Source organism: Astyanax mexicanus, chromosome 11, assembly GCF_023375975.1.
Source record: "Astyanax mexicanus isolate ESR-SI-001 chromosome 11, AstMex3_surface, whole genome shotgun sequence".
In the NCBI taxonomy this organism is placed as follows: domain Eukaryota; kingdom Metazoa; phylum Chordata; class Actinopteri; order Characiformes; family Acestrorhamphidae; genus Astyanax; species Astyanax mexicanus.
In genome coordinates this window covers 36,854,849-36,871,270 of record NC_064418.1, presented here as the reverse complement: position 1 = coordinate 36,871,270, position 16,422 = coordinate 36,854,849, and the positions used below count along the sequence as shown (strand labels likewise).

At 38.5% G+C, this 16,422-nt stretch overlaps 1 protein-coding gene across 8 annotated transcripts in view; it reads left to right on the top strand.

The window, feature by feature from the left end:
• The window catches only part of pard3bb (par-3 family cell polarity regulator beta b), a 367,820-nt gene that overhangs the window by 198,776 nt on the left and 152,622 nt on the right, over positions 1 to 16,422 (top strand). For 6 of the 8 annotated variants that reach the window (XM_022680248.2, XM_022680245.2, XM_022680244.2 and 3 more), the window contains one exon: positions 2,019 to 2,063. The exons of 1 other annotated variant lie outside the window; for it this stretch is intronic. In XM_022680248.2, the coding sequence (XP_022535969.2) occupies positions 2,019 to 2,063 (45 nt within the window). The remainder of the gene's footprint in view (positions 1 to 2,018; positions 2,064 to 16,422) is intronic. One more of the 8 variants, XM_022680246.2, reaches the window with a different exon arrangement.

Genomic DNA, 16,422 nt, shown 5'->3' with positions numbered 1-16,422 from the left:
TCTCTCTCTCTTTAAAATCCTGCGGATTAGCCTAGCCACTGCCTCTGCAGCCTCTGCTGCCGCCGCTTGCCCAGATTTACCACTATATATGTTTGTCGGGGGCTCAGACTCCTATAGCTGGCCACACTTGTATCAAGGCTGGCACACACGATAATTATACCAGTAGCGATTCTCGGCTCGTTTCCAGCTCCTGTGCTTTTATCCCTTAAATGACGCTTCTCAGGTGGCATCGAGGGAATGAGTGTTGGCTAATGAAAACCAGAAGGCCATTGCAGTTCAACACCCTGCTTTTCTTTAAGTGAGGCTTCATTTTTGTCTGGGTGAGATATATTTATATATACAGCTCTGGAAAACATTAAGAGACGTTCAGTTTCTGAATCAGTTTCTATGATTTTGCTATTTATAGCTATATGTTTGAGTAAAATAAACATTGCTGTATTATTCTATAAACTACAGACAACATGTCTCCCAAATTCCAAATAAAAATATTGTCATTTAGAGCATTTATTTGCAGAAAATGAAAGTGAATGTGTGACCCATTAATATATAAAAAGGGGTTTGATGTAGAGAAGATTAATTTACAATTTTTAAGGAAATGTGCAAAAAAAGACTGTTGCTATTGAATAACTTTTTTATGGCTTTTATGAATTTGGGAAGTGTAAGATATTGAAAAATATATTTTATAAAGATTAATTTCCAGGAAAGTTTTGGGTATCTACACCTACTTAATTCTGCTTAGTTAACTTCAGGTATGGGTTCAGGTTTAAGTACCTCAGATAATGAAGAAAAAACAAGTTCATATTCACAAAGTTTTAAGAGTTCAGAAATGATTATTATGTGGAATAATCACAGTTTTCATGCATCTTGGCATGTTCTCCTCCACCAGTGTTACACACTGCTTTTGGATAACTTTATGCCTTTACTCCTGATGCAAAGATTCAAGCATTTTAGCTTGGTTTGATGGCTTATGATCATCTGTCTTCTTCTTGATTATATTCCAGAGGTTTTTAATTAGGTTAAATCAAAATAACTCATCATTTTTAAGTGGTCTCTTATTTTTTTCCAAATATATACAAATTTGTTTTTTTTTTCCCTTTTTTTCTCTTTAAAAAAAAAAAAAAAACAGTAGCTGCTCCATTCGCTGTCAGGGTCTGGTTACTGATTTATTTTCCATTTCATGGCACGGCTGAGCTGCGGCGAGCGCGAGGCTAAGCGCTGGCGGGGCCGGCCGCAGACATGTGTACTTACACACAGGGGCACAGCTGCTCCAGCTCACAGCCTCCTAATGAAACACAAGTCCTGCTTCTGCACACACAGGAGCACCATGTTCTCCAGCCTTAAACAGGCTCAGCGCTCGCTGCTGGAGAACAGAGGATTGCAGCTTCTGGAAAATTGACAAGGACTGCAGGCCTGGTGGGGGGTTTGCAGGGGGGGGGTTTATATATATCAGATACAGTTGTTAACGTGCTGTATCATGTAAGAGCTTGCCGGATCTTCGGAGTTAGAAAAGAAAAAAAGAGAGAAAAAGGGCTGCTGTCTTTTTTTTTTTTCTCGTTCTCCAAACGGTTGTTGTTAAAATTCTGTTTGAAAAGGTTTTCCCAAGTCTGAGATTTGTAAGCTTGCTCACGCCAAACCGAACTGAACGTCTGTCTCGCTCTGTTAAAGAAGCTGTCAGGAAGGACTGGTCTCTCAAGGTGTGAATTGATAAACACACACACACACTCTCACAGACTCTCACACACTCTCTAACACACACACACACACACACATTCACTCACTCAGTGAAGTCCACACTCTCACTCACCCCTGAAGCTAATCTGTCCACATTTAGCCAGGCAGGGGTGCCTCAGCAGTATACGTGTATTGATCGAAAGGCTCACAGCTGGCCATGTGTGTGTAATTAGTGGTCATTAAAAGGTAACCTGAGAGTGGGCACACTTTTCCCCCCTGCCCTAATCTCTTTCTCACTTGTTCTTTCTCTCTTTCTCGTATTCTTTCTCTCTTTCTTTCTCTTTAAGTTGCAGATGAAAGCAGAGTGGGCGCCCTGGCGGGGCAGAAGTCAGGTAAGGAATGCGAGCGCACACGCACAAACACAAACAGCTGGGTTCAGGCAGCAGGGCAGTGGCCTGTTGATAGAGGGCTTCCAGCTGGCCTGATGCTGATGGATGGAGGCCTGAGGCTGAAGCTGAGGCAGAGATTGAGTGAGCAGGTCGAGCAGGACTGAAGATCAGACAGACTCGAGGACAGACTGCTTCCTTACTTAAGTCAAAACAACAGAAACTCTACAGTGCTGCTGTAAATTTAATAGATTCCATACAACTCACTGGTAACACTGACTAACTAACATTGATTAATGCATAAGTTATCATTAATAAGACACGAGGTAATACACTGTCATATAAAGGTGTGTTAATGTATGGTGTGCTGCTATGTATGTGTTCGAAGCCCAGCTGGATTAAATTTTTCTTTCAGTTACGCATTGAATTATTTAGTATCTGTTATGAAGCAATTGTGTGAGTTATGTAGTTATTAGAGTGAGAAATTAATGTGTGGACCATTCGTTTAAAAAAAAAAACGATGTGGTTATACTTTTAAAAAGAAAATGTGCAAAAAAAAAAAGACTGATGTCGTTGGATAACTTGTATGGCTTTTATGAATTTGGGGATTGTGATATATTTGATATACATACACTCTCTGGCCAAAAAAATAAGTCTCCACCTGGATTTAACTAAAAGTAAATGATGTGGGGTTGGAGCTGCAGTTGGTCAGGTCTAGGTTCAGCAACAGTATGTGCTGAAAGAATGAGGTCAGCTGACTACCTGAATATACTGAATATAGACCAGGTCATTCCATCAATGGATTTTTTTATTCCCTGATGACACGGGCATGTTTCATTGGATTCATGGGTCTGAAATTGTGAAAGAGTGATTCAGGGAGCATGAGATCATCATTTTCACACGTGTATTGTTCACCACAGAGTCCAGACCTTAACCCCATTGAGAATCTTTGGGATGTGCTGGAGAAGACTTTGTCCAGTGGTCAGACTCTACCAATTAAGTTATTACCTGTTGACAATAACACAAAAATCAATAGCAGTTCTTACTACATAAAAAAAAAAAGTTGGGTAAAACAGTACAGCAGAGACATATGTTTTTCTGTCTGAAAATAAAGAACGCAAATACATAAGCATGTATCTATAAGCAGCATGACACGAAACTCCTCATGCTTCTTAAACAAAACTAGCACAGAAATGTAGGGTGGAAACTTGCAACCATCCCTGGTTAAGCATTTATACAAGGCCTTCTTCAGGTCAGATCCTGAAAGACCAGTGTCCAGCACATTCTGGTGATTCCCCTGCTCTAATACATTTACTAAACTTGGCAATTAAGAGATGATTTAAACCAGGTGTGTTTAATCAGGGGAATCACCAAACTGTGCTGGACTGCTCACAAACAGCATCACAGGGAGCTTTGAAGCAGCCAACCACCACGCCTTTAAGCCAGTCTCGTGAATCAGCTCAGCAAATCATCAAATTCCACCGTCCACAGTCAGCAGCAGCAGCACCTGAAATCCATTAGTGAGCAAAAGGAGAGGGATCGAGCACAACACAACACATAACAAAATATGTTACTGCGTATAACAGTATTTTACAATTCTAATGATAAAAAGAGAAGAAGGCCAAACACATTTTAGTCTAGATGTCTGACTAATCATATACTAAAATCCATACAGCTCTGGAAAAACTTTTTGTTAACTTTGTTGAAGTACATTTTTTATATACAGCTCTGGAAAAAAATTTGAGACCGCTTCAATTTCTGAATCAGTTTCTCTGATTTTGCTATTTATAGGTATATGTTTGAGTAAAATTAACTTTCTTGTTTTATTCTATAAACTACAGACAACATTTCTCCTAAATTCCAAATAAAAATATTGTCACATTTCTGCATTTATTTGCAGAAAATTTGAAATAGCTCAAATAACCAAAAAGATGATTTCAGACCTTAAATAATGCAAATAAAACTAAAAAGTTCATATTAATAAAGAGTTCAAAAATCAATATTTGGTGGAATAACCCTGGGTTTTAATCACAGTTTTATGCATCTTGGCATGTTCTCCTCCACCAGTCTTACACAATGCTTTTGGATAACTTTATGCCACTCCTGGTGCAAAAATTAAGCAGTTTAGTTTGGTTTGATGGCTTGTGATCATCCATCTTCCTCTTGATTATATTCCAGAGGTTTTCAATTTGGTAAAATCAAAGAAACTCATAGAGATGACATGACCGCAACTCAATTCTAGCAAAACTCTCATTATTTTATCCCACTGTCTGCTACAGTGGAATCGCTTGAAAATCGTTTGCTGTAAAGTCGGCTTAAATGAAGATCCTGGAGGAATATAAGAAGATTGCAATCAGCCATTGGCCAGTACTCAACATTAAGTCACCTGGCTTGATGATACAGTGCACGCTTATGTGTTTATTGGTCTAACCAATCGACAGTAACCTTGCATGTGTGGCCCTAAAGCTGATGCAACATGTTTTCACCAGATGCTAACTCTCTTCATCTGTCCATCTTCTTCTGTCCCTCGTTCCCTCTCTCCATTTCTCATTCTGTTCCTCCACAGTCTGGCGCTCAGCTCGGGGGCAGCTGCTATTACGCTTAAACGAAGTAGATGATAGTGCAGATTAAAGAGAGGAAGAGGAAACGGCCCGAGGGTTTCCCCCTCTCATATGCCTCTCTCCTCACTTCCAGCCAGTACCTTGTGGACTGTGGCTTTGATATGTGTGAGGAAAGACCTGCTGCCATTATTCATCTCACCCTCAAAACACCCCCTGAGACCACATATGACTCCTGTCCTGTTTCATGCTTCTAGAACTGTGGATGTTCATTGTTGCGTACGCGTGGCTGCAGCTGTTCCATATTTTTCATTATCCAATTATTTCCTGAGTAGATGTTTGCAAGGTTGCTGTGGTAATCATTTACCTTATTCATTTTGCTTATTGCATCATATAGGGTGCGTGTAGAGAGGGGATTAATCTTTAAATGCTTGGGTTGCCAGTGTTTTTTCATAGCAACTGGTGTGTTTACACAGATGTTCACAAAAAAATCCCATCCATCCAAATGACATTAGGTTAATGATAAGGCAATGATATATATATATATATATATATATATATATATATATATATATATATATATATATATTTATTTATTTATTTATTTTTTTATTTATTTTTTTTAAACACAAATCAAATCAAATCAGAAAATATTATTATTATATTAGAACAGCATGGAAAATCCCAATAAAAATATTTTATTGCTTACAGTATGAACCCAAGATATTTCTTGTGTAGATTTAAGATACATCCATTCCATCCATTAAAGTCTACAATACATTCCAAAAAATGTATAATAATAAATGATGAGATAATAAATTATGTGATGTCAACAGGTTATTCTGAGCATAATTTGGTAGCAGAGATCTCCAGATCAGATGAACTTCAGTTTGTTGCAAATGTGTTAAAAAAAACAATGTTCCTGAAAGAAAGGTTTTAATTATTTTGCACAATTATCTCAAACAAATAACAAAAAAGTTTTAGTGCGTAAAAAGCGAGAACAATCTTGATCTCTGCTATCTCAGAAGGCACTGCATCAAGAACCGTCCTTCAGCAACAGCTGATAAAACCACATAGACAGAGTTATTTTTTAACCTGTGCCAAACACTGCAATACAGAGTTACATTCAGATTTACCACTTAAACTTTACTGTGCAAAACAGTGGACAATCCAGACTGTTATCAGCAATCAGTCCCAAAGCCTGAGTCTGTTATAATATAGGTATTGAGTTGGTTCAGTACATTTCTGTGTTGGAAGCATTAAGGCTGAGAAGTGCAACATACTGGATGAAGCATTCAAGACAACATATTTTCAGAAAAATAGATGCCATTTTTAATAACTCAATAACTCGTCATTGAAGCATCTTTTAAAACAAGAGTAGATATGGCCAAGGAGAAACTCTCTCAGAGTACTGTAAAGCTATTGCTTAAAAGGGAAGTCCTTAAGTTTCTCTATATTACAGAAAAGCAGAAAGCCCTTACCTGATCAATGTTAATACAAATTTTCCTACACCCCCCCCCAACCCATTTCAACTGGTGACTGAATGATAGTCTCATTTACACATTGGCTGTGTGTGCCATAATGAGCAGCGAGGGAATAAGCTGAATGTGACTCAATTTGTAAACTCTAATCCATTGCTTAGTTCTGTTTGAAACTTGTTCGGAACTTGTTGTAAAAGCACTTTTTTCCATTTTCTGTCGCGAGACATCTCTATACATCTTCGCCGTCTGCAAGTGACAAGCACGGCGTCCAGACCTGGCATTTGACTAATGGCTTGTGTTTAGCATTTGGTGTGATTTTTCTCCACGCTTGCAGTAAAAAGAGGGCCGGCCGCTCGTTTAATAAAACAATCCATTCTGCTGCAGTTTTTACTGATGATGGAGCTAATGTTTATTGACAGGCCGCCGAACGCTTTGCTGACTGGGTGGGTTTGGTTGGGCCTGGCGCATAGAAAGGCCCCAAATGCCTCTTCATGAGCTTTGACACATTTAATTAGCAGGATGGTCTTAAGAGCCCTGGCTGCATGCTTTTAATCTACCTAAAACCTCCCTAGTGCTGTGGCTCTCTCTCTCTCTCTCTCTCTCTCTCTCTATTTCACCCTCTCTCTCTCTTTCCTCCCCCACATTCTGGCCCACGCATCATGTGATTTCTAGCCTCAAAATCCAATTCCCATCAAAATTGTGTTACACCTTCCTCTCACTGGGTTCTGTAATAACTCTCTCTCTCTCGCGCTCTCTCTCTGGCCACACAGCTCAGAGTAATCACACTGGAGTCTAGAGATGGGATTAACAGGCAGATTGGCATGTTGTCTTTTCTCATCTCGTGATACTGCTGTTTTTGTCATTAGAGTGACGTGTGTGTGTGTGTGTGTGTGTGTATGTGTGTATGTGTGTGTCTGTGTGTGTGTGTGTGTGTGTGTGTGTGTGTGTGTGTGTGTGTGTGTGTGTGTGTGTGCGCGCGCACATTTTAACGGTAGAGTAGATATCTTAGAGTTACAGATGTGCCTATTCAGACTCAAACCTGTAAATACAGCCTCGCTTAGTACTACTAGTATTTTAGTACACTTTAAGTACTCTTTACTCTCTCTCTCTCTCTCTCTCTCTCTTTTTCTTTTGCTCTCTTTCTTTCTCTCTCTCATTGTTTGGTGCTGTTAATAAGGAAGAGAAGAAGAATGTCCAGATTCTTAATCTACCCTTGCCCAAGCAGCCTTTCTCTCCTCGCTATCCTCATTGTCCTCCTGCCAACAGTACAGAGAGTGGCATAAGAGCAAAGCACCCTGGAAAGGCCGTTCTCTCATTGCTCTGTGCTGACCGCAGATCCCTCTGCACCCCATGACCACAGCGCTTTAGTTCCAGAGCAAACACATCAACCTTCCCTCTCTCAAATTGTGGAAAACCCCGCATTTGCCAGCGCCGGGAACGCTGCTGATGGAAAAAATGAGCCGTTGATATATTCCCTCTCTTATTTTTCTAATATGGCGGACGAATGAAGCCACTGGGTGGTGTTTTATTTTATTTTATTTTTCACACAGAGGTGAAGAGCACCAGCCTAGACGCTCCCGATCCGTGGAATAGTGAGAAATCTGAGCCACAGAAACAGAGCATGAATATATTCCTACTGTAAATCACCAAGGCAGATTTCATGTAAAATGAAACAAACGTATAGGCTTGTAAAATCAATAGGAGGCTTCCGCTCAGATTTAGGGCTCTTATAAAGCATTCAGCTCCCCTCTTTAGAACACCACACACCCTTTCTTTTGTGCACAGCTTTACCAAAAGAAAAAAAAAAAGAGAGGAATCGGCTCTGGTTAAAAAATACATTTGACACCCCGGCTGGGGACTCTGAACGAAGAAGAGAAGAGAAGTGAAGAAAAGAGAAAAGAAGGGGTGAATTCTCTTTTCAGTTTGAGACACAGGGCCCTGAAACAAGGCGTATTTGTGACAGAGAAATTTATTGAAGTGTTATCTACTCCCCGTGTGGATAGGACCGAGCCAGACAGAATGTTCCTGCCTCCAATCCTGACTCTTTATTCATCTGTGTCTCTGAGGCTTATGGCTGACCCACTCAAAACAAGCCCCCATGCCTCTGAAAAAAGTCAAATCTGAGATGTCGTGCACATGCAAGCGTTTCACATGCTCTTCCTTTGGTTTGTCTACAGCTACAGCTGTCTAAGTTCACACTGCATGATTTTAGCCCCAATTTCCCAGTCGCCAACTGATTTTGGAGATCGCAGACCAAAGTCATAGATTGGAGGCAAATTGGCATTTTCTCAACAATCCCATTTCACCTCTTGCCCCTACCACTTACCCCTACCCCTTGTTTTTGAGCGTAACCCTTCCCCTAGAAACAGTCACCCTAAGAATTGGGACAACCCTTCAATCACCTGATATACCATCAGGATTGCTAAAGTTCAGTATCTTAGCTGTTGGTGAACAGGATAATTTTAGGGCTTTATTGTATGTCTTCAGAAAGGGGGAGATGATGTGGAAATGAATTATTATTGTCAATTCCTTAATTCCTCTGTGATGAGCAGCTAAAATTAGCTTTTATTTTATTGTATTTTTCGGTTTCGCCCTAAATGCTGTAGCTTCTGAGGTCTGTTGCACTATTTAAGGTGGAACAGAAAAGTTAGCTAGCTAGCTACTAAAACAAACTGCTAGCAATCATTTTTATGCTTGTTATGAATAATTTGAATAATTATTATATATATATATATATATATATATATATATATATATATATATATATATATAAAAAATATAGTTATGAAAAAAATATATATAATATATAGTTATGAATAATTTTATTAGTTTTATTACTTTATTTGCTGCAAATCATTGCACAAACAACTTGTATGACTCGTTTATTACCCGACATACATTTTTGAACAAATGTGTCTTGTAGATGCGTGGCATCATATAATTTCTTGTTTTTTGTTTTTTTGACAAAATGTGTTTTTTTGGAAAGAAGTCAGGCTTTATGTGTGTAATTTCTCTTGGTGAAAGATCTTTTATTTCATGAAAGATATTTTATTTCATCTGTTATTTTCCCCTAATAAGTCATGTAATGTGCAAAACACAATGGTCTGAAAGATTCCTGATTACTAGATAGCAGGATGTTTACTGTAAAGGGTACAATGATTTAACAACTTTGAAAGTTGTGTGAATCTGCCATAAAATGCGTATTGCATTTTTCACACTGTAAGGTGCATCACATTATAAGGCACACTATCAATGAATGAATGTCTATTTTCTGGTCTATTTTCATACATAAGGTGCACCGGATTATAAGGCGCATTATGCGACACTAGTAAGAAACAGAGGTGTCGCCATGTTTTCCTTCTAATCAGCTCAAAAAGCGAAACTAATTTAACTGTAATTCTTAAATTCTTAAAAAAAAAAAAAAAAAAAAAGGTCAAACAAGCACTGGATGTTAATCTACACAGATTTCTCTCCTGAAAACGGTTTAATTGGGTGAGTTAAGCACTTCAGTTTATTAACAGTATTTCCAGATTTCAAATAAAGCTGGGTGCAATATTAGCATTAGCAGCTAACGGCTAGCAGATTTTAAGTGTGCCTTATAGTGTAAAATACATTTGGCCTTCAGTAAGCCTGAAGACCAGTAAATTATAGGTCATCCCCTGAAGCAAGTGCTTTTAATTTACTTCTTATTCGTAACTGACTATATTGCTCTGCTCTTGAGACGTAAAGAATGTCAAGAGCGTATTCATTCACACCAAGGACACTTCTGTCTCCGCAAGCAGACAGCCTTACTCACAACCAGACATGAAAGGAGCAGACGCTGCACATCTGCGTGTAATGTGAACCAGGCATTGTTTACTGTAGGTGTTCTCCCCCACCTGCGAACGTTGCATGTTTCACAACCAAACCAAGGTCCTTCTCAAGTAACAGGAAAAAAAAGAAAACATGACGGTGTGTGCTGTTAGTCTGAATAAAGGAGCTGATAAGAAACCACAGAACTGGGGGAAAGAAGCATGTGTCTATGTGCTCAGGGGAGAGGTGTGAGTGTGTCTCTGTCTCTGTACAGCTAGAAAGTATATCTAACCCCTGACATGTGGTGCAACGTAAGCATTTGCTCGATTATCAGGACACCTCAGCATCAGTCCCTGGTGATGCTCTGGCCATTTGAGGCCATTAGTCCAGGAGAGCACAGTTGGCTTTGTTTTCTCTTTGTGGGTAAAGCGCCCCCATCATTTAGTGTAGGCGTCTGTTATTTGACTTAACAGGAATTTAGAAAGCATTAAGTGTTGTTAAAGTGTGTTTAGCTGTCTTAACAACATTGTGTTAATGGTGGTATGTCAAGAATGGTTGGATTTCCAAGTTAACAATCAGTTTTTATTCACACATGAGCCCCCCAATAATAATTACCCACTGCACAGGAATTGTTCTAGGACTGATTGCCATGTTAAATTTTCTGGTTACAGCTTGTGTTCACAATTAACCCCCTCCAGTTTAATTAGTTTAATTCTTGGGTAAAAGGGAATGGGACAAAGGGCTCAGCTGGGAAAATCCAGCAAAGATAAAGACAAATCATTGATTTATTTATTTATTTTTTAAGTTACAATTAGGGCTGGAAATCGAATTTTAATACCAAAGAGGTACCAGCCGATATTTCTCAGTGCTACCGAGTACCAAAAGGTTAAAAAAAGAAGTGAACCTTTGCATAAACAAGGATAGCATGCAGCACTCTTTCCTGAGATATTATAATACAGTAAAATAAAGTATCTAGTCTGCCAGACCTAAACAACACTACACAATTATTACTGCCCCCTCATAATAATGCAGATTTTTTTAAGTGAATGATACCACCATTTATTTATTTATTTATTTATTTTTGCCAATCTAATGCTCTTCCCTAAAAGCTGAAGTGCATCCAGCAATAAGCTTAGGAAAAATATTTGTATTTTGAACAGCTAAATAATGCTGTTGTTTTTATACTTAATAAAGCACCACAATCATGCTTGTATGTTTTTTTTATTGCAACAAGATCCAAAAGTATGGTAGCCTCTCATGATGAAAGTATGAGTATAAGATTACTCATGTTGGCTGCTAAATAAATACATTGTGTGAGTAATTATCGCTTTTGGTATTTTTTGGTTAGAATTTAGAAAAAGGTACTGAAAAAAGTAGCGGTTCGGTACCAGTATTGACCAGCCCTATATAGATTAGATATCATGTAAAAATCGATTATTAATTCAGCAGTTTATTGGGAAGACGATACCAAAACTTAGTTTGAACTTTTTTGAGTTTGTCGTGGAATTTCTGCATATTTTCAGGAGCGTTTTCATGCTGTGATTCACCCATTTTACCAAACCACAGCTTTATTTTATCACAGCTCCAAGTTTTTGGCCAATAACAGTAGTTAAACTGTAGTAAATGCTACTGTTGCATAGCGACAAAATAAAAATGAAGCTCAAAGAATCCTTTGAAAAATGCAGCAGTGTGAAGTAACTAAATGCTGTGATTCTGCATGTTTTTTAAACCTTCAAAAAAAGAAAGCACAATGTGAATCCCCACCAATCCCTCCCCCCAGTAGTGCAGGGCTGCTGTGCTGCCTCAGGACATGAATGCAGTCATTAAATAAAATATTTGGGTTCTGTGTTGCATACTGAAACTGTAAAGCTGAATGTCAACTGGCAAGTGGCTCAAGGGAAAAAAAAAATTATTTGAATGTAGCAAAGAATTCTTAATGAAACAAAAATGCTATTAGATGATTATAAAGCATGTTATTTACCAAAATTAAACAACATTAAAAAAATACATGAACTTGCACAAATTGTCTGAATTACAGCTTTTTCTGTTAATTATAAAAATATGTATAAGTAAGTATAAATAAGTACATTATTAAATGCCAGAATTATAGGCATTTGTTAAATGAAGATGTTGAAAATCTTATTTTTTTAAACGATGTTGATGATTTTGTTAAATGGCAAATCACGATGAAGGAGCAACTAACAGAAATCCAGATCCTTTTAGAATCTGGTCGTACACAAACCGGTACTTATTTTTCTTTAATAAGCAAAGACATGACTAGACAAAAGAGCTTGGTGCTCCCACTTTGATTGGCTAGTATTGGAGCTGCTGCTTGCCCTTTTAGGGAGCTTTACTCTGAATCATTAAGCTTTAAAAGCCTTGTTTTATGAAATCAGTCCAGGGGAAGGGAAGAAAGAGCTGACGAGTGGAGAAAAGCGAGACTGCAGATGTGTTTCTTCTGCTTTGTTTTTCTGTTCAGATCCAGACAGAGAGAAAGTGCTGGAGATCCGTCTGAGGTTTTACACGCAGTGCCAAGAACGCTGGCTGATTCAGTCCAGGAATTTCTGTGGAAATAAATAAGCAAAATTGAAAGTCTATCGCTAAGAAACATGAGACCACCAAAGTGTAAAAGATGAGAGAGTGAGTGTGTGTGTGTGTGTGTGTTGGTGAAAGGTAAACATTTAGAAACTTTAATTTAATGTATGTAAGTGCTGTTCGTATATACGTCTGTGAGTGAGTAAATGGGCAGATCCACAGTATTTTTCTTTTTTCTTTTTTTTTTTTTTTTTTTTTTTGGAAAATAACTTAATTTTTCTCAGTTACTGTGAGTGAATGTGGGTGTATGGGTGTGTGTGCGCGCGTGTGTGTGTGAGATAGAATGTGCTGGCTGGTAAGTGTCCAATTGCGTGTGATTGTGAGGGAGATATTGATTGTGTTTATGACAGTAGTGCTGATGAAGTGTCTCAGACTCGTTGTGTCTGTATCCTTCAGCTCACCCAGATTAGCAATCCCCTGAGTCTGCACTTTACTATCCTGCATCTACTCTTTCTTTATTTGGGTGTTTCTTTTTTTCTCCTTTCTTTTAAGGTTTCATCTTTTCTCTTTTTAATTTCTTCTTTTCTAACCCCTCTCTCCTCTTCTATCTAGCTTGATGGTTAATAGCTAGCTGTCTGGTGTTTAAACATCTTGGGTCTTACTTGCCATTATATTTGGAATCAATATATCAATATACAGCTCCGGAAAAAAAATTAGACCACTTAAAAATGATGAGTTTCTTTGCTTTTTTTGGCAAATTGAAAACCTCTGAAATATAATCAAGAGGAAGATGGATGATCACAAGCCATTAAATCAAGCTGAACTACTTCATTTGTTGCACCAGGAGTGGCTTGAAGTTATCCAAAAGCAGTGTGTAAGACTAGTGGAGGAGAACATGCCAAAATACATGAAAACTATGTTTAAAACCAGGGTTATTCCACCAAATATTGATTTGACTGAACTTTTAGAACTTAATGTTGTTTTTTTGTTATTTCAGTCATTTTTCATTTTCTGCAAATAAATGCTCTAAATGAAAATATTTATATTATGAAATTGGGAGAAATTTTTACCATAGTTTATAGAATAAAACAACAATGTTCATTTTACTCAAACATATACCTATAAATAGCAAGTTCAAAGAAACTGATTCAGAAACTGAAGTGGTCTCTTATTTTTTTTCCAGAGCTGTATCAATAAATAAATATAATATTTTATGAGAGTTTTCAAGAAAAAAAAAACTCTTTATTGGCATAGGCAAAACAGATTTCTATAATGTATGATTGCATAAATATCCTCTATTAAAAAAAAAAAAAACAACTTAGTGAACGGAGGTCCATGCAGTTGGTGCTAGTAGTCTCACAGCAGCTTAATCAGTATTCTTGACAAGAGGATAAATACAAAATACATCTAAAGTTCAGTTAAATTCATCTCTAAGGGTGTTTTCACACTGCAGTTTAGAGAGCGCACCAAATACCTTTGTGTGACACTCTTACAACCTTTCATCATCAATTACGTATCGATGCGTTTTCCTTAACTTGAAGCTGATTGGTTGTAGAAGGACATGCGTCTGGCGTTGGTGTGTTGACAATTCAGCGGGTGGTTCATTCGTCGGGAAGCCTTTTCAAGATAAAATTAACAGAACTGATTCATTTCGTCTTCATAGTAGTGCTGCTATTGTGGTTTTAATACCAGCAGCAGCAACTTAAGGCACAGTACAAATAGTTCAAATTCTTCAAACGAACGTGCTTGTCCAGAAGCAACTGTATCCACGGCCCATTTTTCCTGCTTTTCCAGTTGTTTTTTTTCTTTTGCTGTCGTTGTTGAGGAACGCCTGCTCATCTTCCTGTAATTGGTCCGAAAGTTCGAACCATCCAGAAAAGTGCTTTCACACTGCAGGCGAACCAGACGGTGGTTCAGAAGATCCGGACCGAGACCCCCTGTCTTGGTCGGACCAAAATCTGGTCCTTTGGTCCGGACCGTGGTTCGCGGCCCCTTTCACACCTGCTACTTTGGTTCGGACCAAACTGAAAAGTCCGAAAGTCCGGACCAAACGAGGCAGGTGTGAAACACCCTAAGAAATGAAAACAAAAATAGGAAATATGTGTAAATCTGACTGAAGCAGCCTGTCAGAAGGAGACAGGTCCACCAGAGACCACCAAGATACCTACGATTATTGAATTGACCTATTATTATTGTATTGATTCCAGTAATAAAAAGGCAATAACAGGGGAAACTGTATATAGGATGAATACTTTTCATTCTCAGTCATTCTCAGTATCCTTCTCTCCTCTTTCACAGTTTCCCTATTTAAGGCTGGGATCGCTTCCAAATCATCTTCTCCTTAAATATTGCTCTTATACATTTTCCTCAGCCGTTCTCTTCAGCTGACGACATCCTGTGCATGGTCTCCTCATCTGTGTTCATCTCTTCAGATTTTCCTTTGCTGTGTGTCATTGTTTTCTCCTCAGTGTCTTTGTGATCTGTGAGCACTTTGTCGTCAGACTTGGCTGCTGTCCTCTCTTCCATTGTGGTGAGTGTGTGTGTGTGAATAAGTGTGTGTGTGGAGAGACAGTGCGGAAGCGAAGCCGCTTAGAGTGTGAGTTGTGAAGAAGGCTTTCAGAAGCCGGGCCATGTTTAGGAATCAGCAGTGGAGAGCCTGTAGACTGATTTGTTCCCTTGTGTAATTTTGACTTTGAAAACAAACCGCTTCCTGCCAAGTGCTGGCCTACCAGGAGCTCTTCTGTCATTCCACTGTTTTCACATTCTCTCTCTCTCTCTCTCTCTCTCTAGTCTCTCTTCTTCTTCTCTCTCTCTGTCGCTCCTGTTTCCTCTGTGCTTTTTTTTTTTTATGCACTTTTTTCTCCTCCCCCCTTCTGTTCTCCACTCACAATTGAGAAGGAGTTTGTAGTTGATTTGAGCTGAAGGCCGCCATGTTTGACTGATTGGGATTGATGGATTAATTTGTCCTGTAGAAAGTCATCTGTTTGTGTGTGTCTGTGGGTTTATGATGTATGTGAGAGACTGGATGGGATGGAGTGTACAGCTTTTGTGTGTGCAGCTTTTGTGTGTGCAGCTTTGTGTGTGCAGCTTTTACAGGTCTGTCTGGTTGGACGTAGTGTAGAGTATAAACTGTGATGTCAGCACAGTTTCTTTTTCTGTGTATTTCTGTTTATAATCTCTTTTTCGCATGTTTTTTTCTATTCTCTTTCTCTCTCTTGCTCATGTTCTCTATCTCTGTCTGCATTTCTAGCTGTGTTTCAATCTAAACATTTCTCAAAAATGATGCACAGTTATGAAATTTCTACAGGAAAAATGATAAATAAGTAATAATGTGATTAAGGGCAGCATCAAAATAAGCAAAATGCTGAGCTAAAAATTAGCTGAACTATCTTTACAGCCATTTGCAATTTACTTTTTTAAATGTCCCTGCACAGGAAAACCTAATGATAGCTGAAATCTCAATCTCTGTGCCTATCCAGTAATGTAATCAATAAAGCGTCCGTCCGTCCATCCATCCATTATGATGTAATATGTTACCAATGGTTTTCTTTGTGACTGTGGTCCCAACTGCCTTGAGATAATTAATACATTACCCTGTATATTTTATGCTGATCTTTTACCTTCATGATCAAGGATACTTCACAAGGTGAGACTTTGCATGGAGCCGCAAATCAATATCAATTAAGAGTCATTTTGATCTTCGTCCATTTTCTTGCTGTTGCACCAACAGTTGTCTCCTCCTTACCCAACGTCTTACTTAGCCTTCTATGATCTTGTCCCTGACTTTCTTAGAAAGCTCTGTAGTCTTGCCCATGTTGTAGAGGTTAGAGTCTCATTTGATTCTGATAATGCAAATATTTGTAAAAAGTTTGTCTCCTTTTGCTACAGTCTTAGCCTCTGTACAAAGATATTGGAGTGGAGATCAATCTCTAAAACGCTCTAGGCTATGCCTGGAATTGGTCGTCATGATCGTGACCTCATGTGCATCAGCTCAAAAGC